A 26311-nucleotide genomic window follows, 5' to 3' on the forward strand; every position below is an offset into this window, starting at 1 on the left:
GAAACAAAGGTGTATGAAACAACTACGTAGCACTTAACGAAAGTCAAGGTCGGGATTTTGAATGTTGAAACTGACGTTCGGATAATTAGACCTATCATTAAGTGGTTGCAATTAATGGTCGACCGTTTTAACACATTTTGCCCGATAACTATAAAGCCGTTGGTAAACCGGGTAAGAAGTAGCGAGCAACAGAGCGGTTCCGGACAGTTCTAAACGGTCGAGCTAACCAATACCTTCTATTCTTCTCGACGTGGGTGTTGAACGTGATCAAAATGAAGCTTGCGACTCTGTTTCTGATCATCTTCGTAGTTGGGGCATTTGCCAGACCTGACAGGACGGCGGTAACCAACCAAATAAATTTTTTTCGGAACAAAACACTATTCTACAACGGTCTGTAAAACCCAAAACAAAATATATAACTTCCGTAACGAAAATTACAGAGAAGTGCAGCAGATGTCGATGAAGATGACTCATCAGCATCAATGGGTAAGTCAAACAACGAAGAACATTTCGTTCTCCAAACGAACTGGTGTTATTTAACGCGTGAATAATTGTGACCATCTCTTATTCGTTGTTGAAAAATTAATGGTGTCATTTTTTGACCAGGAAGCATGATGCAAGGAGAAGGGGACCAAGGAGATCAAATGACCGGTACGTGTATATTAACTCTTAGAGAAACGTAAAATATTAATCAATTTTTAAAATGATATTTGCGTTATTCGGACGATTGATTTCGGGGTCGCGTGTTAGGGCAACTCAAAACTAATCCTAATGCGTTACACTTGTATTGTTTTCTGTGACGAACAGCTGCGTTGGACATTAAACACACGATCGAGGATCTTTACCAAACTTACGTGCCAGGTTTTATGCAAACCATCATCGAAATCATAAATACTATAATTCCCGGAATCATCACCGGTCCTATATCTATTCCCCTCGAAGCTCTTCACACTACAATCATGCAGTCCGATTTCGTTGAATCTCTGCTGACGGACAATTTTTTAACTAATATGCTAACAGAAATACCCATACTGGGGAATGTAATACCTTACATAGCACAAACGATTGGCGTAAGTATTATCTTACATACTATGTCGAATGATTCTTCGAACGCGTTTCTTGACGTATTTATACTTTGCGTTTCAGATGCCGCTGAATATTGTGAACTTTATAATCACTCTGATCAGCACGATCGTATTCCGCGTATTCGGTACTTTTGGATTCATTTCCGCGGAAGGTTAGTAACTTCGCTTGAATCGGAGATAACGTAGATCTTAGAAAAATAATGTATAAAAAACAACAATACTTTACCGAAAGTTACAAATAAAATTGAATGACGACAAACGATTTTTGCATTTCTTTCGACGCTCGTCCTAATTTCCTTTCCAAACTGTCCCAATGGCCATCGATGCAAACATTAATTATTATTAAATATACGTACAAGGCAGGAATGATATTTTGACTAATTTCTATTATTTAACACTGCTGCTTTCGGACGTTAAAAATTACATCGACGCGTTGGCTCGTTACCATTTAGCTTGTTAAGAAGATAATTATTACAATATTAAGTTTTTTCGCGAGTGAATGTTTATCGGAAGCTCGCATCAGTCGTAGAGGGGCACACCGGAGACGCATTGCTAACATTGTGAAGCAAATCGAAAGAGAAAGTAACATGTCGTAAGACCGTGTGTCGAGTTTATAACAGAGCACGACGAAATCTTTTAGTCTTCGAGGAACTGCGATTCAACGAGCACCTTCGTCGTTCAATTTCCGTTTCCATATCGATAGTTCTCGTCCCGGAAGTGCAAGTGCAAGCGCGCGTGTAAGTATTCGAAACATCTTACTTGGGAACGCAGGCAAGACTATAATTATTCCTAATATTCCGTGAACGGAGTTCGAACATTTACCGCGAAATTTTCTCCGCAGAATAACAGAGATGGGGGGTACGTTTGGAACGAGAAGTATTCTGTGGATAGGCGTTATAGTTATCGTATCTCGATTCGATCCATCGATCGGCCTACCAGCCGAACAACCTACGAAATTCTCGCTGAACACCGGCAATGTAAATTCCACGGACGCTGTTCCGACGTCGAGATTGGACCAAGGACGAGTGAGTGATTTCTCGAATTCCTCGTGTCGCGGAGGAAAGTTTCTGTAGCCTTAAAAAGTGCGCCACGAAGCGAACGCTCGTTTTGACACTCCAGAAAAATTTTGCTCGTCCAGTGGAAACTAGAAATTAGAATCTACGATGGTCCGTGACTTGAAATTTCCAATACTATGATTAGTGAATTCATTTGGCAAACGATGAAAGAAAGCTCGTGTTGCACGGATTTTTCTGGAGCGTGAGATGAAGAGATCGACCCAAAATCGATGTCGACAGAAGCACGCGTTGTCTACGAAAGGTCAAAATTGCAACATTGGCCCCAGGACCTGGACGGTTCCAGTCAAAATTCCATTTCGGTTTTTGTAGGAGTTATTAGGCCGCGTCTCGGACGCGATAAGAATCGTCACAGGAAGATTGGTCAATTCCGTCACGCTGGCCAGAAACATCATAGTCGATCGGGCGGAGGTAATTGGCGCAATGACACGATTAACGTCCGTCTTTCATCCCTTTTCTCCCCGAACGAATAACCCCTCGGGACAAATTCGAGGTTCGACGAATGCATCGGTTCACCTTGCGACGTTGTTTCGCAATTATCCGGCACAAGGCTGATCTCTTTTTTTTTTTTCTTATCGCGTGTGGCAATAATGAATATCGAACGAGCTCGACGCGAAGAAAAATCTCGCGTAAAAGTTCTCGAGGTCGAATCATTTATAAAACTCGTCTTAAGTAGCTCCGTGGACACGAAATCTCGCGAAACTCTGTTTGGTACGCAAACACGATTAACAGAGAAGCTAATGTGAACTTAATGCGCTATAAAATATCACTTTAACATGCTAAATACAGTGTATGTCCCGCGGAAACCAACACCCTTTAGTATACATAACCAGGAGGAAGCGATGTTTAGTTACGAGATGAGCCTGATACATTGGTAACGATAGATGATGTTTTTTAAACTTTCTGACAAGCTGCTCATTCAATTAATAAATTATCTATTAAATATCGTTGCATTTCAATATGTTTGCGTCTACATAAAGCATGTAAAACTACAGAAAACTTCAGAGCAAGCTTATAATATAAATGAAGCGAAAATACTCTAATAATATGATCCGATCATTTCCATAATTTCATGATAACGTAGATCAGACCTCGAAAATTGGAATTTTAAGAAATATAATTAAATACACCGATATCCTGCATTTTAATAGAGGAATGACCAAACAATAATACGTAACTTATAGTCATATCAGAAAAGAAAGGAATCATGTTACTAAAAATAAGTTTATCGAAACGTGCAAACATATTTGCGGAGTCTTTACTTTCGTTAAAATATTTAAAGGTTCATGAATACCAGACTACTCTAAATTCGCAGCCATTAGCTCGGTGTTACCCACGATAAAAAAGCTTTTTTATCGTGGGTAACACCGATTACCAGGTCTCACCACGTGGAGGTTGCTGCGAGTGGAGACCCGAAGGGACATAGATGGAATCCAAGTTCCATCGATCTCCCTTTTACATCCTTAGAAACTAGATTAGTCGTGCCAAGTAATTATTTTGTTTAAAAAGGGATGAAGCTAAATTATGGGAGACGCGACGCGACGCGATGCTGAACCGTGCAGCAGATCTTCGGATCGAATCAACACTACCCTTGGTAGATTGATTTCTATTTCTAGAAATCGATCTATCATTGGCAGGCGACTAGATCTTTCGGACAAACTGGACGGCCGATCACATGTTTCGTTCGACGAAACAGTGGTGACCGAAGCAAGGAACGAGAGAACGAGTCGAGAGAAGCTACTTGTTAAATAATTACTTGGCAACATTGGGAGACGCATACAATAGGGACTTAAAATTAACGTCGAAGCTCAAGCCTAGTCAAGTTGAAGCTAAAATTCGGACGATAGAAGGAAACAAAGTTCCTTGATTTAGTTATACCAAGCAATTATGTGGTTAAAAAGAGGGATGAAGCTAAATCGTGGGATACGCGACGCGACGCGACGCGATGCTGTACCGTGCAGCGGATCCGAGGATCGAACCTACTGCCTTTGCTAACTCGATCTCAACAAGAAAACAGAGAACTGCAACTCCGAATCGAGGTCTCCATTTCTCCAACGCAACCCGCCGGGAGCCCGAAGGACCCGACTTAGGCTGTCTGACAAAGAGAGAGTACCTGAGACGGTGTCGACTTCCGCTGGAAGGTATGCGTTTCCGCAGAATACGGAAACTCCACACCTTCCAGCGAAGTGCCGTTTTCCCTCAATCAAGCTTACCAAGGGAAGGCGATTAGATCTTTCGGACCAGATACACGGCCGATCACATGTTTCAATCGATGAAACAGCGGTGACCGAAGCTAGGAACGAGGGAACGAGAAAACGAGAAGCTACTTATTGAATAATTGCTTGGTAAAACGCGAAAATATGTACAATAAAGAAATCTTCGACGTTAATTTTAAGATTCGCGACGAAGCTTAAGACTAATCAACCTGGAATTAGAAGTCCCCCGGTGGTTGTGGCGTACTCCCTCGATGTCCTTGCGATTAATCTAAATTTAAACTGAAATCAAAACTAATATTTACATTAGTGAGATATGGGAGGAAATTAAGCAAAATATTAGATGAATTTAAGCTGAAACATAAAAATAAAAATCTTATATTAATCAGTGTCATCGAAACAAATATGGTACGTGCATCGACACAATGTTAGAGATATCAAAACGAACATTCGTAATAATGGAAGAAACTTGGATCGAGACCCCAAATTGAATCGACACAGTGTTGTACATATCAAAACGAACTTTCATAGTAATGAAAGAAACTTAGATCGAGACCCCAAATTGAATCAACACCAAACAATCAAACGAAATGAAAGAATCAAACAAAGTACCTCCACATATTATTACGAGAATTCGAGCAAGAACGTAACCACAAAAATCTTATTCTAATCAGTGGAATAAAAATACCTGATACTGTATAGAAACAAATACAGTATATGATTGAACATACATTATTATATCCTGCAATATTACACATATCAAAGCAATAACATAAATTCGACAAACAATGTGAAAATAGAAACAGAGAAAAGGAACATTCATAATAACCAAATAGAATCAGATAGGAACATAAAGTAGAATTCACATCAAACAAACAAATAAGCATAATAAAATATAAATAAGTGGGGGGGACTTACTACTTGTTGTCAGTACATAGGATAGTTACCACTCATCACCGTCCAGCACTGGTCAGTAGTGGTCAGTAGTGGTCAGTAGTGGTCAGTAGTGGTCAGTAGTGGTCAGTAATCGGATCTGCGTTGGTCAGCACTGGTCAGTAGTGGTCAGTTCTGGTCACTCCTGGTCAGTCCTGGTCACTCCTGGTCACTCCTGGTCACTCCTGGTCCCCCCAGTGGTCAGCGGTGCACGAATGGCCTGACTTTGGCCCGCGAGACCCGATTCCCCTGGATGCTCCAGGGGTACTGAAGAATTTCTCCAGCGGTAGTCTTCGAGTGGGGAAGTCGAAGAGTGGGGAGGCAGTATCAACGTGGAGAGTTAAGAACCGCTTGATCTAGAGAACAATACTATTTCGATTGGTCCCATCTCTTGACCATTTCTAGATCTTCACTGGACCGCTGACCTTAATGTCAACCTCACTGTTGACCACCAGTGACCATAAGTTAGTTATTGTTGATCACTGACCCATTAAATACGAAGATTAAAGCCTTCTTACGAGGATCCCCTTACAATTTGATGCATGATCTTTTTAACATTTTGTGCTACTTTGAAGGAGTGTATCTTATGTTATAAGAGAGGCATGGTAGAAAAGTTGAACATGTATTTCAATCAAAACTATCTCCAAGTCTCATCTATGTTATCATAAAGTTATGAGAACAGATGGATCATCTTGTTACATCAGGTGTAATATACGGGAAAAGAAAAATCAGTCTTGAAAGAAGTGTTATGTCGTATTGGGTCAGACGTTATGGTCAAACATCGTACAGCCTGCAGCTACGTACAAGTTAATGGACACTGTCCTCATTCCCCTTACTCGTAATACGACATTCTCCTTAACTTGGAACTGTTTTTTCTATCTCCCTGCATGTTCCATTATTTTAATACTTAAATAACAGAATAAAAGGAAAGGAAACATTTAGTATGCAACCCTCAAAGCCATGTATCTTGTGTTAGCATCATAAAGTAGTTGATGACTCGATGAAATTACATTTGTATTAGACCAATAGAAAAAGTAAACAAGGACAAAGTCATTCCTTCTGTCTATTAATTATCGTACAACGTTTCAAGTAGGGATTAAAGTACATAAATTATCGGTATTATAAGTATCGAAACTTTATATAATAATTAATATAAGAGGAACACCTTGATCTAAATTTATTCTTCCCTCTAGTCTGGTACAAACAAGACACTGGTGTCCCAACAAGTCAAAGTTCAATAAATGTTTTAACTCAGAATTTATAATACCATAAGCCTCTCGAATTGTACACGAGTTCGTATGGGGGATGCTCTCGAACGAAACGAGAAAAAAGACGTGTGATTTTTGTTCGTCGATCAGGCACTGGCCAGCGAATCGCAGAACAATGTGGCCACGGTGGTCGTAGAAAAATCCGTGGTCCTGAATCCTGGACAACAGTCGTTAGAAGCGATCCAGGGCCCACCAGTGATTAATACTCGACCGAACTCTCGAGAAACAGTTCGATTGGAGACGGAGGGGGCGCAAAGTCTTCTAGAAAGGCCAATTTCCAAGCCCATCAGTGGAGTATTAGAAAGCTTGTTTAGGCCTACGCCTTTGGTGGACAACATCAAGGAGCAAGAGAAATATGGAAACTCCGGGGACAAGTTCATCGGAATTGGCAGAGCCCTCGTCAACGGATTCGAAGGTTTCAGCAACTTTCTCAACGCTGTAGTTGACGTAAGCACCTCCAATTCCAAATTATGTCATTTGTGTTCTACAGTCAGATTGTACCGGTGCTATCCAAATACGCCAAATGTCAATAAATTTAATTTATACTTCAAGTTCCCACGAATCGCTGCCAAAAAGACGTCCCGCGGAATCACGGAAGCGCTGAATAACGTAGGAGCGCGTCTCATCGGGCTCGAGTGACCACTGTGCAAGTTCACTAATTTAAGAAATTGCTTGTTCCATGTTTTTGTGTTTCCTGTTTTTTTAAATAAATTGTTTGTTTTCTATTTAACCCCTCACCCTCTATTAAATTCGTCATTGCACGTAGACGCGGAAGCAAATTAAAGACGCGCGGTTGTCGCATAAATATATTATTTATTAATCAAACAATACACGTACAACGTTTCTGATGCAACGCAATGCAATCGTACGATTCGCTTTCATCGTTCGCATACTTTATCGCAGAGCTTCTTAAACTATCGCGACCTCCCAAGGGTTTAAAATTCTTCAAGATTGCATACGATATTCGTAATATCTGATTCATACCTGAATTCGATAGTCCCAAGTTAGGAATAAGTCAATAAAAACGAAATTTACAGTGTCTACAGATTTTCTACAATCGAGAGTTAATACATGGGAGGTCAAAGTAAATTTAAGAAGCCCTGCCCTGTCGAACCATGGTCCCTTAAACAATTAGTAAACGTTTCGTGCTGCTAGATTACCAACTACACGACGGTGTGTATAATAAAATAAATATACGAGTAAAGAAATGTCCGACCGACGCTTCCCGGGGATTTAAAGCTAAACGAAATCTCGAGGAGCGCGGTTCCACAGTTCCCGCGGGAGCGTGGGGTCCGATCTTAAACGATAACGAGTAGAAATACTTGTGCTTGCGTTTGCGCAACCAGGCGCGTTAATGCGCGGAACAGAAGCGGGAAATCAATGGACAAGTTGCACGCGGAACGATCGCTGAAAGCCTGGTTGTACAAAAAGCAATTTTGGTATACGCAGTGTGTGATAACGTTACGCAGTGGATAAACAAACTCGCATGCAGAATAACATAAATGGTTCCGCATCGTACGATGCGAAACGATTCTCTCGAATACATCTGTCCAAACCGCTTCAAACATCGAAATTGGGCTCCGTGACGGCAGTCACTTCCGTTTCGTTTCTGGACAGTACGCGCACAGTCGTCGACTCGTCACTATAGTTCGCAATTCCGAGCTTTTTTTCATTAAAACGTCGTTCGTCGAGACCAACGACCGTTACACTCGTGACTCGACGTTCACGTATCGCTCGTCAAACATTTATGCCCCACTTTCTCGAATTTTACGATGCAATGGAAAGGGGGATACGTCTCGGCGTGACAAAGTATCTTATCAGAAGGCAACGAAGAAACTTTTTTAGAGGGATTCGGATCCCGCTCGACGGAGCGTCCGAACGATCGAAATCTTCTTCAGGCGCGACGAAGAAGATCGTGATCGTTGGCGAGTAGATCGTTTTCCCATGGATCTTAGACGCTCGTTTCGTCCAAGATCCATCTGAAATTCTAGGTGTTCGTAGTGTCGTAGCTCTTGTACGTGTGGGAGGATCTCTTGTGCCTGACGGTGCAGAACAATATCATGCTGGCCACCTGTCCGAACAGCTGAAGGAACGCGACCACGAGACCCACCGTCCCGACCACGTGAAGCCTGGTCACCAGCCACATTTGAATAGCGTAAGCGCAGCCTTCCTTGTACCAGAGCTCCTTGTTACGTCCCTCCGGGTCCAGGCGACCGCAATATCGTTCCCTTTGCACGCAACAAGAGTCGGGAACACGATCCTCCGTCGGCCATGCATCGATCTGATACCAGTCGGTGTAATCCCGCACGCCGCAGCAATGGAACTGAAATCATAACAAAAAATCAACTAGATCCTCTCGTAAAATAAGTTCCCGACGCTGCAACAGCGATGCAAATAGTAAAGAACATTCTTTTAAACATTCTATCTTGACACAGGATTTCTTGCAGCCTGGTCCAGAAACCTGAATTCGTTGAATATCATTAGCTGGACTGATAAGAGACTGCATGCAAATCGAACGCGCTGATAGGCGCTCGTAGGCGTCGCACGAATTAGGAAATTGCCCTAAAGTTCATTACTGGAAAATTTCTGTCCCCACCTACCAGCAATCTTGGATGATAACTCCATTTTGTAGAACCAGGACGAAGTTAGCTTAAAGGTTAGTTAACTTTAATCTCTTCCTGGTTTTCAGTAAGGTTTCTATTTACACTAAACCGACACTTCATGTGTGCTCATTCGTACCTAAACCGGTCAAATGACCAGTAGAAATTGCTAAAACTTCGTTTGATCCATAGTGTCAAAGTAAATGTTAAAATAAACATAGAAGACAGCAAAAATTATAGTAGCAGGTATAGTCATCGGATAGGGGATGAAATGCCCTTTGAAATGAGCGTTTGTGCGAGTAGATAGCTCAATTAGTTCCGGAGATATAGCGATTTTAGTTTCAAGTCGATGCGGTGGCTAGTTTCGGAGATACGACGGACCGAAGCATATACTACGTTTCATTGACGCGAGATGAATGGCTACGCGCGCGCGTAAATAGTAACGCGTAGTAAATTCTTGGAAATACTACGCCGGAACTAGGTCACGAGAGTCACGTCCATAGGGTAGGTCGGCACGACGCACGAGCGACAAGGAGATCCGACGCGTCAGACGGAGACAGCGATAGCCGAATTAAGAAAAATTACCTTTTACATAAATTACGATATCTCCGAAACGGAAAATCCGATCGTCAAAAACCAAAAGCCATTTTAAAGAGGAAGGTTTGCCGCCGCTAACAATGCCTTAATAATTAAGAAAACACTAGTAGTCTCGGAACTGCACGCCTCCAAAGTTTTAGTATTTTTAATACGCATTCATACACGTTTCTACGGCGGCGAGAGCGTGGGCAGCGGAATTTAAAAATTACCCCTTCACATAAATTACGATATCTCGAAAACGGAAAGTCCGATCGTCAAAAACCAAAAGCCATTTTAAAGAGGAAGGTTTGCCGCCGCTAACAATGCCTTAATAATTAAGAAAACACTAGTAGTCTCGGAACTGCACGCCTCCAAAGTTTTAGTATTTTTAATACGCATTCGTAGACGTTTCTAAGGCGGCGAGAGCGTGGACAGCGGAATTTAAAAATTACCCCTTCACATAAATTACGATATCTCGAAAACGGAAAGTCCAATCGACAAAAACAAAAAACCATTTTAAAGGGGAGGCCTTGCCGCTTCTAACAATGGCTCAATAATTAATAAAGCACTAGCAGTTTCGGAACTGCACGCGTCTAAAGTTCAACTATTTTTAATACGCGTTGTGTAACTATTCCAAGACAATTGAAACTGAAGATTCTCTTCTTTCATCTTTGCTATACATATATTTCCTATTTGCATCGGAAACTAACCAGAATTTGATACCAAATTTTGTCGTGCAGAACGCAATATTTATTTGTTCCGTCGAAAGATACGAAATATCAAAGATGGTTGCTTATCTTCTAGACTGTGTTCTGAATGCAGTCTGTCATATTGAATGCACTCTTGCATACGACGAGCAAATGCTTAGTTCATTCAATTACGCAAGCATCTCGATTTAATGCCGAGCACGCGTCTGCAATTCGCTGTCTCGCAGTGCCTTTGTCCTTGTAATTCGTAATCTTAAGCAGGTTGGTTACAAGATAAAGCAACACGAACAACGACTCGTCTCTTCTGGTTAATGAGTCTGACGACGATGGTCTCGAGGTACAGAAAACAAATGGAAGAACGTCAAACGAGTCGTCATAGATCGGTTATAGAAGATGAGGCATCGATGTCTAGTATTCGTTTCATGGCAATGTAATAAAATTTGCATCGAATCGCGTGGAACTTTTCCACGGACGTAATAAATGAATTCTTTTAAATGAAAAATAGTCGATTACTATCTCTGAGTTCGATAAAAGGTAGAGACAATCTCCTTTGCGAGCATCTATGTCGACGTCTTCGTGGTTTTCAAATCTTTTTCCGCGTATCTGAATACATGGTAATCGAGTCGTAAAACTCGCATGCGATCGAGCGTTATCTCGATGAGAGATTCTTTTCCTGTTGACGAAGCGCGAACAGTCTTCTGTCAAGCATTCGTTTACTCCCTATCGGTTGTTGACGATAAACGTCCGAATTTATAGCCTGATCTCGTTGCAAATGTTCGCAATAAATTATTCCCTCCACGCTCCAGCAAACACAGGAGCTCTCTCCGACGTATCTGTGAACTCTAGCATCGTCTTCCTCGAATATTAAATCACAAGTTATAGGCTATCGTAGTGGTCATATCGTTTGGAAATAAATTTTGTGAATGCTCGTGCGTAGTCGTTTACCTCCGTGTGTATGTGGTCCCATATAGCAGGAAGCATTCCGGGTTCCCTGGTCAGATTATAATGTTTCTCGATGCCGAATAGCAGCTCCGTTCTCAAGCTTCTAGCCAGGTTCTCCCTGAAGATGAAGGCCAGCGTGCCGAACATGAATTCAACCAGGAACATCAGTATCACCAATCCGAAGTACTGCGGACGGAAACGGTCGGATAAAAATGATTAGCAGCGAAGACGATGCCCGCTTGAAGGTGAACATCTGTAGGAATAGGACACCACCGACCGTGATCAGCATGCATCTGGACTGAAACCAGGCACCGCAGCATCCGAAGAAGGCGATGACGAAGGTCAGGCAACCGGCAGCCAGCAGAAGCGAGTCAGCTGACGCGAAACTCAAACGCGGCACCAGGGTCGTGTATCCGGAGTAAGCCAATCGCAGCCAGAGGCCTGCACCCAAAATTCCGCAACCGCATAACTGTAAAGAAAATTACACTGGTCAGAACGCCATGGCCTAAATGCTCTCGACTGTGAAGCGGGAAAAAGAGAATGTCGCGTAAATACGCGGGTCGTTGGGTCACGGGGACTACGACATCTCGAAATGGAAACAAGTTACTCTGTTTTTTAAGCCAAACTTCCAGTATTACTTTTCGTGGATTCTTACGTCTTACGTCTGAGACAAATTACGTTTCGGCGACAGTTTTAGAAGCGCTATAATAGCTGAACAGGTTCTCCTTGACGATTCAGTGCACAGTTATGTCGTACCTGTGTCAACGCGCGTGCAAGCGCTTCCGCGCGTCCCCAACGGTGTCGACGGTTGCGCAAAATCGCGATCTAGGGGACACCGGAACGTGTTTCCATTTATTTTCACCGCTTTCGGAATCGACGACGATCGACGCCGGACGACTTTACGCCGGATTTCGAGCCCGCTCGCCATGAATTATGCAAACGAACGACGATCGACGCGGCGTTTCGAATTGCTGAACGCGTCGGCCGACGCCAATGAATTTCCACGCACGGTGAGAATCTCGATTATTTAGCGTCCGCATAATCGCGGCTGGAAAAGTGGGTCGTGGAACGAGAAAGCACGACGTTTCGTACTGAAACGTCGATGGGATCCAACGCGAGACGTATTCGACGTCGCTTTTCACCCGCGGATCACGCGAATCTCGAGAGCCGTGGATGTGAAAACGACGCAGGATCGATTTACGAGTATCTCGATTCTTTTCTCGCGGTCGCGGTTACGGTTTCCAACCGTCATTCTCGGTTTTAAACAGAATTCATAGGAGAAGCGTACTCCCCGGAGTATCAGTGACAGAGATTAGAAGGGATATTGACCTTTCTTGGAGATTGTTGCGGTTTAGCAATTTGCCATCAGCGAGACCGAGTCGCTCGACCGAGAAAGAAGCTTACGATTTCTACCATTCCTTTGTCCGACTCGGTTCAACCTAATTTCGATCTGTGTGGTCCGAATCCTGTCAATGTACACGGCGATCTTAACGACGGGAGGCGTAACGGTATCGCGTCCTTTATCGTTCCACATTTCTAATCGCTGTCGCTCCGATATCGGCCGACCGTAGATTCTCAACCCATCGACGGTCAGATACTTTTCAGATCTACGGTCCAATATGCACGGACTCTTTTTTATATAAATTCGTGTCTATGTTCTTTGATAATATTAGAGTTTAATGTAACCTCTGTTTCTACTTTGTGGTCGAATGTTTCACGCGAAGAAACGCCGAAGAAAAGCAGCAAGGTCTACGTTTGTGGGGGCACCCGGTGTACAGGTGACAGGTTACGGTCAATTTGTCAAGTTAGTTGCGAGCGGGAAGGTTTTCAAGCCAGGTCGGGACAAGCAAGTCACGGGGATAAGACAACGTGTAATCTACAACGAGGCACGGAGAGGCCGCCGACAGACTATTGACCCTGCACCGGCGAACCCGTCGAACTCCCGTAAATTAGCATCTGTGCAGTAACGACCGCGTTATCCAATCCGGTTAGACGAGTTCGAATGAAGTAATTTAAGCGTCGGGCCAGAATCGCCTAGAATCGCCGCGCTCGAACGACCTAATATCGGCGCGCGTGCACCGGCACCGGTTTTATCAGCAACATCGCTCGACACAGTTGGCCACGAGGAATCAATGAACGGTTGATTAAACGATTAAACGATACTCGATTTACGTCGATCGAGAAACGAGTACCGTTAAGGATCTCCTGAGAATAAAACAGACGAGGGGCGCGTCGCTTTTTCGGACGATCAGCAAGCCTACACAGAATTGCAGATGCAATTTCAGCGTGTCCAATGGCGGTCGGGACTGGTCGAGCGTGCAATTAAGGGCGCGATACGCGTAACGAGGTCTTTAGAAAATTCTACCAGTCTTCCTCCACTTCGATCGATCGTTAAAATTTTATTAACCCTCCCGAACACCGATAATCGACCCATGTTTGTTAAAACGTTTTTGCTCGTCTCCTAAATTTTGACATCGTCTTTCTGAAACACTCTGTATATTTGAATGCACGGATCAGTTATGCTATGTACTAGTTTCTTGTAGGCGGCTATGCGGGGAAAATAGACACGTAAGCTTTACAGTTACATTCTGTGAATTTCCATAAAAATAGTAGACAAATTATGGAGATATTCTATTAACGTGTATGGAGGGCTCAGCGAAGTATGACGCGCACGAGACGAGATATAATAGAGAGCATACGTGCCACGAAAAAATTTCCATACGCATCGTTAGAATTAATTTCGTGTCGAATAATAGCAATAACAAATTGAATAATATTTTTTGGGACTGTTGAATGTTCTTCTAACCAAATAATATTTAAGATCTTAAATCTTCGTGCTTAATAGTGTATTTTTATCTCAATTACGAAATTTCATCATCTTCTTATCTCGCTCTACAATTCAAATCTCTAGAATCTGACATTATACACGATAATAACTACTTCTTTATCGTCGATGCCTTGTGCTTCCGATCGTTATCTCGTCGAAAGATAAATGACTCTCGAAGACTTAATTTGTCCACCGTATGTACAGGGTGTTCGGCCACCCCTGGAAAAAATTTTAATGAGAGATTCTAGAGGCCAAAATAAGACGAAAATCAAGAATACTAATTTGTTGATTGAGGCTCAAGTGAGGTCTGTCAAGTTGTTAAATTCAGCAGCAAGCTCTATTTCCATTCGTTTCTATTATAAAATGCATGACTTTAATTCCATCATTACTCATACGCTAATTAAACGTTGCAATCAGATTCTAATTTTACATTTTCTCTCTGAACACGAATAAATCTCTAAGTCATTCGAGTAGAAGGCCGGAGTCAAAGAGGAAACGAAAGGCGTGAAAGCATCCATCATTTTGACGCCTGTCCGATTCCAGGCTGAATATAAATAAAGAAGATTATTCCAAACGAGTTGTAAATGACGGTAGACGACGATAGACGCGAAAGGAAAGGAAACAGCGACAAAGTGTACCTGTCGAAAACGCTAAGAGGAAAACGCTCGTCGGACGGACGTCTTCGGTGGTACCGTAAGTTCATAGCTCATAGAGCACGGTTCAATGTCCTATTTAAGACTACCACGCGGCGGACGATTTCAAGTGGAACAATAAATTCGAGAGGAGAGACGGAGCAGGCTGGAATGCACCGAGAATGACAATGCGCGTCGATTTAATAGCGCGCGTGGGCTGTTCCTACTGTTCGTGCGCTTCTCCTGTTCATCTGCACGCGGTGCAACACCGACTGCAACGATGAAAATTAACTCGTCGATTGTTTCGACGTTCTGCAGCCGGTCAAGGAGTCCACCAGTGCCGGACAACATCGTTTCCCGAGCGAATTTTAAAAAGCAAACCCAAAGGTAGATCTGTATTCGTTTCGTGGTAACATGAATAAATATGGTAACTTTAATTTCTTTTGTTTCGTACCCTAGTCCCGTAAATGCTATGCACCCTACACGATGGTCTGTTTTATCTCCGTGTTAATCAGCTGTTTTCGAGAGCGTGACCAAAAGGGCCTCGATTCGCGAGCCACGCCAGCGAAATCGCGAAGAATATTTATTTTTAACTTGTTAGAAAAAGGCTTTTACAACCGGCGATGGAGTTAACGGCAACACGTGCCTGGCGCAACTCGTTTGCGCAGGTTTTAGCAAAGCCAACGAAGAAAAGGTGGCCGCGATGGAAATTAATTAGTAATTAACGAGGGCGCTACGCGGAACGTTAAGCATCAATTTCAACGAAATGCATAGATAGATATGTTCGACTTCGTATTGCTGGACGCTCGATAATCCGCGACATACTTCCACAAGCAGTGGAAGCACCAAGATAAGACACACAATTTGGATGCAAAAATTATTTTATCGCTTCCTGTTGCACATTTCGTATTCCAAGGCGTAACACGTTGATATTGGCTGTCTTGTCCGAGTAAATAATTTTACACGGGCAATAATTACGAGATAACTCGTTACATATTCTATTTTTATTTGAATAAGCATTTAGTCCTGTGCTTGATTGGTTACTCACCCAGATAAGAACGTTGAGGGAGCAGAAGACGTGCCTGATGCACGTGTATCCTGTGCGGCTCATGGCTGGATCCTTTGCGAGGTCCTTGTGGCAAAGGGGCTGACTTCCTAGAACCACGGTAAACGAAATGCTATGATTCTTTAGCGTAAACAGACCTCTAAGAAACTTTTACCGTCGCCCGCAATCGCTCCGATCTGCATATGCAAAATCGTGAAAATATCGCGAAAGTGCTCGCGTGCACGCGTCGGCTAATGTCTAATGTCGCTTTCTACGAAGGATCTTAATTGACACGTGCACGAATTTGGCTGTCGACGGGCGTGCTCGACGATCGTTAATCGACACGCGTGAACTTTCGCCGCGTGATCGTTGGATCGAACCCGTAAATTCGATCGCGACGGAACGCCCACGACGCGATCGAAGGAAATCGCGTCGAGACGGCGTACGCGAACTGCGCCGCGTCGCTCCGATTTGCCAGGAAACGCCTTGGCCACCAACGAAACTAAGTCGAGCAAAAAGAAGGGAAGAAGGAGAGGCAGACGGAAGATGAAGATACAGCGGTCTGCGTATATAGTCGGATTCACAGGCACACGCGACGATCGTATATTCCGCACGGAACGCAATCATCGTGCGCGTAAAACACAAATTCGTATTCCCCTGCGATTATTTTTGGATTCGCGATTTTACCACCGAATATAAACTTACGATCAACGTCTCGATAGGGAGGCTCCCATTTTCTTGTCGCACGACCAACTGAACGAACGCGAAGATTCAACGCGAATCGCACCGGTTGACCGATCGAGCGATCCTCGTCGGTCGAGGATCCGTTCCGGTATGTTCGGAACCAGGTTGATACGATTGGCTGTGTGGCCCCTTCTGGGCCTTCTAGGTCCCCTAACGGGACACCCTGTCGGCGGAGAGGCCTCTCACCTATACGCGATCCCGATCACGATCGCTCGGAGGTAGAGGCAACACCTACGGATAGATCTGCTCGCGTGGAAGACGTCACTTTCCTACGGACGCCCGCTGCGAAACGTGCGAGCCGTCAAGGCCGTCGGAAATCTGCCACTGTGTTTTCCTTTCGGTACTGAATCTACCGATACCACGATCGACATATTTCCACGTTTCCTATTTAACGCGTCGACTCTTCGCTAAGGAACTAAAAAGATTAGCAAATACCGAATACCGTTGCGATTTATAAAACTCTGTAACGCCTCGATCCGTCGAGGATTTAGCATTCGACCTTTGGACCCGATCGTACGTTTCGGAATCGTGAAATCCGCGAAAGCATCGATGCTGCGCAGTCCCGACTGGATGCAACGAATCGCGATGGACTTGTAAAGGCCCACGGTATTCCACGGAACACGGTCACGACGATATCGGAAACAACAATCTCGGGGAAACACGCCGCCAGTGTTCGACAAGTTCTTTTTCATGCATTAAACATCCCGGTTCGCGTAAGTGTAAATAATGGATCGGACGGCGCGCGTCGACCCGCTGAATAAAAGATCCACCGGTGTAATTTTACTCTCGACTTGTCGCGAACTGTTTTCCTCATCCCATCCACTGACACGATGGTCACCGGTGACCGGCACTCAGACGTAACATTAAGATTCCACTTAATAAAATGATAATAATTAAATACAGCGTGGAATAAAGGTACGAATTATCGAAAATCAAGCCTAAAAAATAACTGGTTGACGAGAACACAGTTTCCTCTCTCTTTCTGGCGGTCGCAGACGCGTCTAGATGCGCCTAGATAGCGCGTAATTAAAACGACCGATTTCACTGGATTATTAACATTTCTCTCGACGCTCGGTGCGTTCGAATAAAGACGGGAACAACGCCGATTATCGTGCTCTCTAATCTCGTGAAAAGAAGCAAAGCACCAACCGATTGCGCGCGACGCGAAACGATTCTGGTTCCAGCGGTCGATCCGTAGATCGTTTCGCGACGCGAGTTTCTCGCTGGAACGTGCCCGATTGAGACACGAAAGGGAATTTCTTTGCACAGGTGAGGCGACATCGGCGAGCAAGAAACCGGGGAACGAGACACGGCTTATCTCGCGTAATCGAGCGTAACGATGGCTTTCGAACGGCCAATGAATCGCGAAAGCACGAAAAGAATCGGACAAAAAGCTTGTGATTTATGCGATGGCACCGTTGCGTGTGAATTTATGATCGGCAATTTGGCTTTTCTTGTCGCCGTAAACACGAATCTTCGCGAGTTAATGGCGACTTTGGACGCGTCCCTCGCCGATGATGGAGAGCAGAACGTCGTTTCGGTACGTTATTCTTCGTACCTCGGTCTGTACTTTGTTATCGGGATTGAACAATATTGATTCGCCTTATCGCGCGACCGAACACGATTTCACGCGTAACGCAACACGGTATCGCGATCTATGTTCGTTGCAAACGGAGCTAGGTTAAACAAACGTGACCCAGTGTTCCAGAACGCCCAGAAATCGTTCTTTTAGGAAGGAATATACGCTGTCACGACGGAGAAATCGTTACGGAACGATAAGTAAATGAACCTTGTCGAGATGTGGAGGGGTCTTCCGCTTATCAACGTTAACCCTTTCGATTTCACGATATTTAAACCCGCCGAGTGCCGAGGAAAATTTAACCGTGTTCGCTCCGGGTCTCCGCGCATTTTCTACGCTTTCTGTTTATTTCCACATTAAGGTTACGCTTCAGGAGCATTTCAAATTTTCTCTTTAGAGTGCTTGCAATCGTTGGGTGACACGGTTTCACATGTTCCACCGTTTTTAACACTAGACTCGCAGACGTTATCGAATCGTCGAAATACGGTTTTTCTTTTAATTAGACTATAAATATACGCGTACGGTTACATTGATCGAATCAAATATCCACGAGTTTTGCAATTTTAAATCGTGAATCTAGCGTCGAAGTACAAAGTTGATTAGAAAAACAGCACGATGGAGAATCTGGTTAATTTTGAACGGGGCGAGGTCGACGGGTTCGGGCCAGATCCGTCAGGGATTCGCGTAGCAGGGATTAATCGTACTTGAAATCAATTCGTGCGAGCGAAATGGAACCGCAAACGCGGCGGCTAATGAACGACGAAGAGAGTACAGGGGGGCGTAGGAACGGTCCCTCTTGCCGCGACTTCCTGCCAATTGCGGACAATTTGCGATCATCTATGATCTCCCCGCTCGTCGCCTCGACGGACACGGTGTGGACGGTGCTTAAACGTAAGAGTTAACGCGGCACGATTCTTTTTCTCTTTCTCCCTCTTTCTCTGGCCGTGCGTGGCCCTTCTCGCTTTATGATACGTGCCATCGACGGCCGCGCATTAGCACGTCCTACGCGCTCAACTTCCCACGTGACGTAATCGAGGAAAGGACCGACGTGTGCACACAACTGTGTTCCATCTTAGCGTGTAATTTGCGCGATCTCGATTAAAGAAACGCTCGTTGCATTTGAAATTCGCGCGTCGACCGATCCACGGTACTTCGAGTGACATTCTACGCGTGAACCTTTAAAAAATAGATTTTACGTTTGGAAACATCTGATCGAACGTCACGATGTGTGGCTGGGGAATCCTTCGTTCGATGCAATTTCTTAATAAACGACAATGGCGTCGTCCAGGGTCGTTGCAAGGGGATCGTTGGAAGAAACCGCGGTCGATTACGGGAGACGAGAGGGTACCAGCGTCATAATTCCCAATTTATTACAATGTGCTCGTTAATCGCGAGACGATATGCGACCTCGTGCGCCTGATCCTCCCACGTGGCCGAACCGAGGATCGAACAAAGGGTCAGAGGCGCCGTCCGCGTCTCGTGTCTCTTAATCCCTCGCGACGCATACGTGATTGGTTTCTCCAGCCCCGGATTACAGGAACACGCGATGGAAACCTTTCTTTTTATTAAAAGACCAGGTGTCCGATCTGCCATCGTTCGATTGCCCCAAATATAGCGATAGAACGTTTTTGGGACTCCATTTTCGAGCTTTTCGTAATCGTTGAAGGAAAAAGTTATCTTACTATTGTTTACACACGATTACGAGCGCCTTCGAAATAATGAAATCGACAAACAGGACTCTTAACACTGTAGTAACAATAATTGACACCTCGATAATTCACAGGAATCTCTACAAAGAATCTTCTTTAAAAAGTACTCATTCGGGGGAGTATGAGTCATTCGGGGCAATAGCACTATTGTCGTGTAAATAGTAAATCTCTCTTTTTCGTGGTGTGCATAGCACGTCTCGTGTGGTGTGTATAGCGTGTTCGTTTTGCGTGGTAAATGTGATTTTTATTGTCGTGCGTAGATATTCTACTTCCGTAGTATTTGTGTGTGACAACTGGGTTAGATACATCTACGGTATTTGGTTCCGTGACAACTGCGTTCACTTTGTATCTATTTTAAATGTATAAGTAATAAGTCGGAGTTTGCTTATAGGCACTGATCGACGAATGATCGATCGTTGCGATCGTTTCTCGCGCCCGTTGGCCAACAGGTGGAAAGTTTCGATCTCGGTTAGACGAAGGAGAAAGAAGCTTCCCACGAACACGAAAGAAAGCGGAGGACAGGACCAGGGGTTAGGGTACCAGTGGAATACGACGATTGTTCCGCGAAGAGGAACATGGGAAGAGAAATCGACGTTCAGCCGGTTCGCACGATCGATTTCCTCGATGTCGCGATCGCGTCCGCGAATTATCGAAGCGGCTCGCCGCGACATTTAATTAACGTGCTAATCCCAACGCGTGGGGAGAACTGGGGGGTCCTTGATCTAGAAACTAGTTTCAATCGACGATCATTAAAACGCTGGCTTTCGACCGCGATGCTAATACGAGCATCCACGTGCACGTCCCAAACTTTATTAATTTCCGGTGTCATTTACATTTTCTATAATACTTAATTTTTCTCTACTTCTATATCCAACACACCTATCAAAAAGAAAATGAAAATCACAAAATATCATATTGACGTTCGATACTATTAAATGTAACATTTTCATAAAATGTTTTCCAAGCGATCGCAAAGAATCGCAACGTTACGCTTGCAGAAGAGCCCGGCCATAATCGTCAGCTGGCCGGTTAGATTGTTTCTCATATTATCGCGGGAGCAATATGGGGACCAGTGTCATTGAACAATTCGTATTAGCTTGATTATGAGATTCGTTCATAATCATTATTATGTAATGCGAGGTCTCGATTGCCTTATGTAACCGGTACCACGTACGAAACTGTGTGACCCGATTGAACGTCCTGGCCCTTCGCGACGCGTACGGCCATTCTTTTTCGAGAAAAAGGATCTTCTTCTCGGCAAAAATGTAAAGGAAAAATAAATTACTATGCGGAAGCTGCGCGTGCTGACGTAACGGTCTCGACCATCAGACTACGACGGTTCGCTGGCAACGAATTAATTCTTCCCGCGGTCGGTTTAAAAGCGTTCCGTCGAGGTTAACGAGGTCTCCCGCGGTGCACGCGACAAAATTGCCACGGAGCCTTGACGCAGACAATTTTCTGCACGGAACGAAGCAAAGGAATTCACGACGACTCGTTTTGGTGTCTCAAACCCCGTCGGATTACGAAATCCGAAATTAGCGAAATTAGCAGCGCGACGAAGGATCTTACGAATAGTTAAAATTGACGGAAACGCGAGGAGGAGAAAGCTGAAACGCAAAACGTATCGTGAATTATACGTGCAATCGATTCGTCGAAGCGGATGCTTAACGAACGATGGCGACGAAATTATAGTAGGTTTCACCGTTTCCTACGGAAAACGCGGATCGCGTAACTTCGAACAATAGTGTGTTTATCCGCGTAGGAATTTTCCTGATGTAATTACGTAATTTTATCCGTGCCGTTTGCATGCGAAGACCGCGAATGCAAATACGCCTCCGTGTAGTGGCATCGGTTATTTCTGCGCAAAACATAACGCGATCGAATTAAAATAAACGATCGCGACCGTGGTCATACTGTCGCCGCGATCGTCGTGCAGCTGGTTATTCATCAGTCATCTTTAATTTATGCCTGCCACGCGGAATTCTGAAAAACGAGACAGCCAGCGGACGCGCGAAACAACGCTGACGCTCCTAAACGAGGCAACGCGATCGTCGATAACGTTTATAAATTTATTTCGAATACGACAAAGTTATCTTCTTATTTTATTTACTCTAGCGCAAGCAGAAAGTTCATCGTCGTTTGAAAATTACGCAGAGAAAAGAAGCAAAGCGTCGGTAGAAATGCGCGAGAAATTCAAAGTAGGCGGAAGTAAGCGAGAACCGGTAAATGCCGTTCGAAACGTGCTGATACCACTTACAGGTGGAATGAAGATGAGAATGGGCCGGTGTACGATCGACAGGAGCTGTCAGAAGCTCTTGGACACTGAACGGATCACGAAGGTACATGGGAAGCGGAGTCAAAGGTCGTCCCGCGTTCGCGACAGGTTTCGAGTTCCCGGATCGACTGCACGGCTGGAACGTGCAGAACTCTCGTACATCCGTTCTCCATCAGTCACCGTGAAACGAAAGTCCGCCATCTGACGGGAACCGTGGAAATCCAACGACGCGAGGGAACACGCCGTGACATATTACGCGAGAAAGAGTTATGTCACGGTTGCAGCTGCCCGAGAATGGAAATGGTTTTTCGAATCGCGATTCCTTTTTTGCACGATAGTTCCTTGCCCTTTCTAGCGGCCTACGACTCGAGTCGTTCGTAACATTCGAACGGGCTACGATCTATTTTACGTAAGTCTATTCGAGCGACGACAAATTCGATAGTATGATATATTCGTTCTGTAATTAAATTTTAATTAATGTTGAAAGTGTGGTGGAGGCACGACGGGCGAATCCCACGATGGGTCCCGATGGAGATAGAGAGGCAATGAGGGTGACGGGCTGACGGCAATAAAGTTAATAGCATTATTGTTATTTTCCTGTATCCTGATATAGGCTATAACCGATAGCGAATTCGCAGTATTAACGGATTTTTCTGGGGAACTGCAAGTGTATTATCATTGAAGACGAAGTATAATACACCTATTTGTTATTTATTATAGCCACGCCTTGCTTTCATGTTTAGGAATGTAAATTTTTGTAGCGGTCCATTTTTGTGAATTAAAAAAATATGAAATAAACAAGGAATTTGGACACAGGGTATCTGTTCTTCGAAAAGACGTAAAAAGAAGATCAACTTTTTAAAGGGTTTACAGTAGATTACCACCCCTTAAGATCTATAATTTGAACATCTTACTCAACCCCCTTCTAGTATAAGTAATTGATCTTAATCATAACAAGATGTAGTTGCATTAAGTGCAATAATTGCTAATTGAAAGTCTTGATTACGAACGCTCGAATGGAGCTACCGATCGCATTGTATCATTCTAGTTTCATCCTTTTAATACTTCTAAGTATTAAGAACGTAGAATTAGAATGTCAAATATTATTTAGCTTTCAGCTTATAATAAGTACTACCCTAAAAATTGTACTAATTATATGGACACTGTACATTGTTAACAGGATGCCTACCATGGAGGATATTCGTTGGTACAATGAATTATCGATGGATTATACTATTGAGCGTGGTTTAATTTTTATAATAAACTCACATTCACTGCATCCAATTTCAACCAACTTTTTATTAGCCCTTGCGATCCAAATCCATGCGTTCACAATCGACGAGAACAGATGGCAGAGATTAGAAAACAAAAGGTCCGATACACCAGTCTAATCGATCGTTTAATCGCACAGAACGTGAGAAATTCAGAACCATCGATTTATCAATTAAAGTAATCGTCGTTGGTATAGATAAAACAAAATAAATAATAAATTGCGTAACACGGAAGACGTAAAAAGATTATAACTAAACAGCGTCTATCAATTCTTTTTTTTATATTTTTGAGAGGATTCCTCCATCGAATTTATCCATAATTGCAGTTCCTTCGTAATCTCGGGTCGTTGAGCGTTAGGTTCGACTTCGAGAACAATTTCGGACACCGGAATATCGAGACCCGTAACCGTTTGTTTACTCAAACCGACAGCTCGAATAAAACCGTCCGTCAAGCTGATGAACTCGTGCTCCAAGTAGAAATTTTTTCCTTCCCAATAGACCAGCTACGGAAACGAAAGCAATGTCTTCAATAATAATGTCATGGAAATCTGATCAGCATAATTAGCGAATAATTACGTATAAACTTATCATTTATTCGACATTAATGACCGCCGATCATCTTAATTAACAGAGATTATACCTTCGTGGTGACTTTATATGGCATAAAAATAGGTATTGGTCGTCTGTATCGCGTCGAAGATGCTCCTTGCACCGCGCCTCCTCCTCTTTTAGCGACTGCTGCGAATATTCCAGATGAGTCGTAGTAATGGAAACGCGCGAAATCTAATTCGCGAAGATATCGCGCGTTGTTCATGTGTTTGAAAACCAGATCGACGTCCTGCGTCGTGCACACTCCTAAAACAAAAATGTTATTTATTAGATTGGTCCGTAAATTAAAAATTACAATGTCAGTTTCTATTTAAATGGAGAGGAATAGTAGAAGGATAAAGGTTAATAAAAGTTCGAGGAATAATACAAGAGCTCCACACCACTAATCACTTTGCTCTAATTGCATGGACAAATGTAAAAGCCGTTCCGGTGAAACGTATTTGCTTATCGTTGACCCTTCGTTGACATTAATAATGGCATCTTGAATATATGTACGCAGCGTCCGGGGTCACGTGACGTAAACATAATGCGTAGAGCTTTATTCCTATGTTAAACAGTAAAGTCATTGACTTGAATGGCCGAAATCAGGAAAATTCTCATATATTAGTTATACAATACTTGTACGTATCGTAATAATCGACGTTAATTATGTATACGAGAAACATGGATTGCTAGTTACTGTACTTTCCGGAAATATGTATAAATAAGACACTCGCGGAACGAATAACTGCTTCCTGTAGCAGGAAAACAAATATTGACGCGAGTTTAACACACTGTACGAACCCGACATCGATGTGAAATAATACGTGTGGAGAAATGCTTACCATAGATCGTGGTGGTATCGAATATCTTCTTCTTCTTGTGGAAAAGTCTGCCCACGCCAATGGTGAAACCGATTCTTAGGAAATAGTTTACATCGAAGAGGATGTAAAGGGCAAGGACGATCGTCAACAGGCACGCGCAGACCATTGTTCTGTGGTGGTTCTAGAACGCGAAATGTAGAACTGGAGCGGACAGGTTGTACGCGACGTTCACGTAAACACGGACCGAAGAAGACTGCGAGCGGTCACCGTGAAATTCCAAACGGCAAAGAGGTCGCTTCTTACTCTATGAGGTAGTAACCGGTTATTCATCCTGCAATGTTCCCTCGTAAACATGCTACAGTATTTGTGCGCCGAATCCAAAACAAGCGGTCAAAGTACTAAGACGTTCCATAAGCAATGAGGTATTTTGCCTCTATTAATAATCCCCTCGACATATCACTTTCTTTACTTTGTTTTTCACGATCCTTTTCAAGCTAGAAATCAAGCCTTTTACCCCATTTCTGTAGAACCCTCTCATTTTTGTAAAACGTTTTACTAAGAATATCAAATCAAAATATCTTTCTCGTTTGTACTTCTTATACTTACAATTACTTATTTCATATAATCACCACTGTACTTATATTCAATAGTAATTAAGAAATTAAAGATTGCCCCCTGGACGTGATGCGTTTTCGTAGCGCGCGGGCGTCCTGGAATTAATTAAAAGGATAGCATGCATATGTGGTTATTCCGTTTGAAAGAAGTCAATTCACTTCTTTGGCTGGAATAAAATGAAATGAAATTTCATATACAGTTTTATACACAAATATCTTTCCAATGTTTCTCTTTTCAACAGCACACTGATATTTCTTCAGGTATAAGTATAATGTTTCTTTTTTTATGCACTATGAACTTTACATTAAAATGCATTTGAATAATGTAACTATATGATCCTAAAATGACCTACAACGCCTGACTTTGAAATCGACAGTCACACTACACAGTCGTGGACATTGTATGAAATATTCAAACCATTATCATGTATGCGATACGTGGTCCATGCCGAAAAGTCGCCAATAATTTTGCAGAACTTTCCTGGTATTTGTTAACGTTTCAAACTCGATTTTAATAGTTAGAACTTTCGAAACATAATAGCATTAATGCACCACATATAGTATTCTGAGAAAGAAAGTATATCAGAGGTTCACACAATTCCACACGAATAAAACATATCGATATTTTCCCACACCTCAGCAAACTTACTACCATACCAAATTTGATGAGTTTCCACTAACATACGTACGCACATATACAATTTTAGAATCTCTATACATCAAATTAAAGGTTTCCGTACAATTCGTGAATTGTTTCGAAGACATTGAAAGCAGAAGATACCAATAACAAATACCTTCGAATAAAA

At 43.2% G+C, this 26311-nt stretch overlaps 4 protein-coding genes across 7 annotated transcripts; 2 read left to right on the forward strand and 2 right to left on the reverse strand.

Annotated features, from left to right (window-relative positions):
- The first annotated feature begins 151 nt into the window (after window positions 1–151).
- Window positions 152–1344, forward strand: LOC143341114 (uncharacterized). 2 transcript variants are annotated; one of them, XM_076763737.1, is made up of 6 exons: window positions 152–341; window positions 441–486; window positions 607–651; window positions 808–1070; window positions 1147–1213; window positions 1268–1344. In XM_076763737.1, exons 1-6 carry the CDS (start codon window positions 273–275, stop codon window positions 1276–1278), a joined length of 501 nt encoding a protein of 166 aa, XP_076619852.1. In that variant the 5' UTR covers window positions 152–272; the 3' UTR covers window positions 1279–1344. The 2 variants fall into 2 exon arrangements, with proteins under 2 accessions (XP_076619852.1, XP_076619851.1); XM_076763736.1 differs by having other exon boundaries at window positions 155–341; window positions 1147–1344.
- Window positions 1345–1477: 133 nt separating this feature from the next.
- On the forward strand, window positions 1478–7211 carry LOC143340984 (uncharacterized). Of its 2 annotated transcripts, XM_076763462.1 has the most exons (4): window positions 1478–1822; window positions 1927–2110; window positions 6663–7019; window positions 7125–7211. In XM_076763462.1, the coding sequence occupies exons 2-4, from the start codon at window positions 1937–1939 to the stop codon at window positions 7209–7211; spliced, it is 618 nt and encodes a 205-aa protein (XP_076619577.1). In that variant the 5' UTR covers window positions 1478–1822; window positions 1927–1936. The 2 variants fall into 2 exon arrangements, with proteins under 2 accessions (XP_076619577.1, XP_076619578.1); XM_076763463.1 differs by having other exon boundaries at window positions 1478–2110.
- Window positions 7212–7365: 154 nt separating this feature from the next.
- Window positions 7366–22356, reverse strand: Tsp5d (Tetraspanin 5D). 2 transcript variants are annotated; one of them, XM_076763572.1, is made up of 5 exons: window positions 22191–22356; window positions 15905–16011; window positions 11675–11866; window positions 11401–11583; window positions 7366–8895 (listed from the first exon to the last, which is right to left on the reverse strand). In XM_076763572.1, the coding sequence occupies exons 2-5, from the start codon at window positions 15965–15967 to the stop codon at window positions 8560–8562; spliced, it is 774 nt and encodes a 257-aa protein (XP_076619687.1). In that variant the 5' UTR covers window positions 15968–16011; window positions 22191–22356; the 3' UTR covers window positions 7366–8559. The 2 variants fall into 2 exon arrangements, with proteins under 2 accessions (XP_076619687.1, XP_076619688.1); XM_076763573.1 differs by lacking the exon at window positions 22191–22356 and adding an exon at window positions 16607–17383.
- Window positions 22357–23487: 1131 nt separating this feature from the next.
- Window positions 23488–25292, reverse strand: LOC143340811 (protein THEM6). Its single transcript, XM_076763128.1, has 3 exons — window positions 24913–25292; window positions 24120–24334; window positions 23488–23982 (listed from the first exon to the last, which is right to left on the reverse strand). Exons 1-3 carry the CDS (start codon window positions 25055–25057, stop codon window positions 23746–23748), a joined length of 597 nt encoding a protein of 198 aa, XP_076619243.1. The 5' UTR covers window positions 25058–25292; the 3' UTR covers window positions 23488–23745.
- Between the last annotated feature and the right edge of the window lie 1019 nt (window positions 25293–26311).

Source organism: Colletes latitarsis, chromosome 4 (assembly GCF_051014445.1).
Source record: "Colletes latitarsis isolate SP2378_abdomen chromosome 4, iyColLati1, whole genome shotgun sequence".
NCBI classification, from domain to species: Eukaryota; Metazoa; Arthropoda; class Insecta; order Hymenoptera; family Colletidae; genus Colletes; species Colletes latitarsis.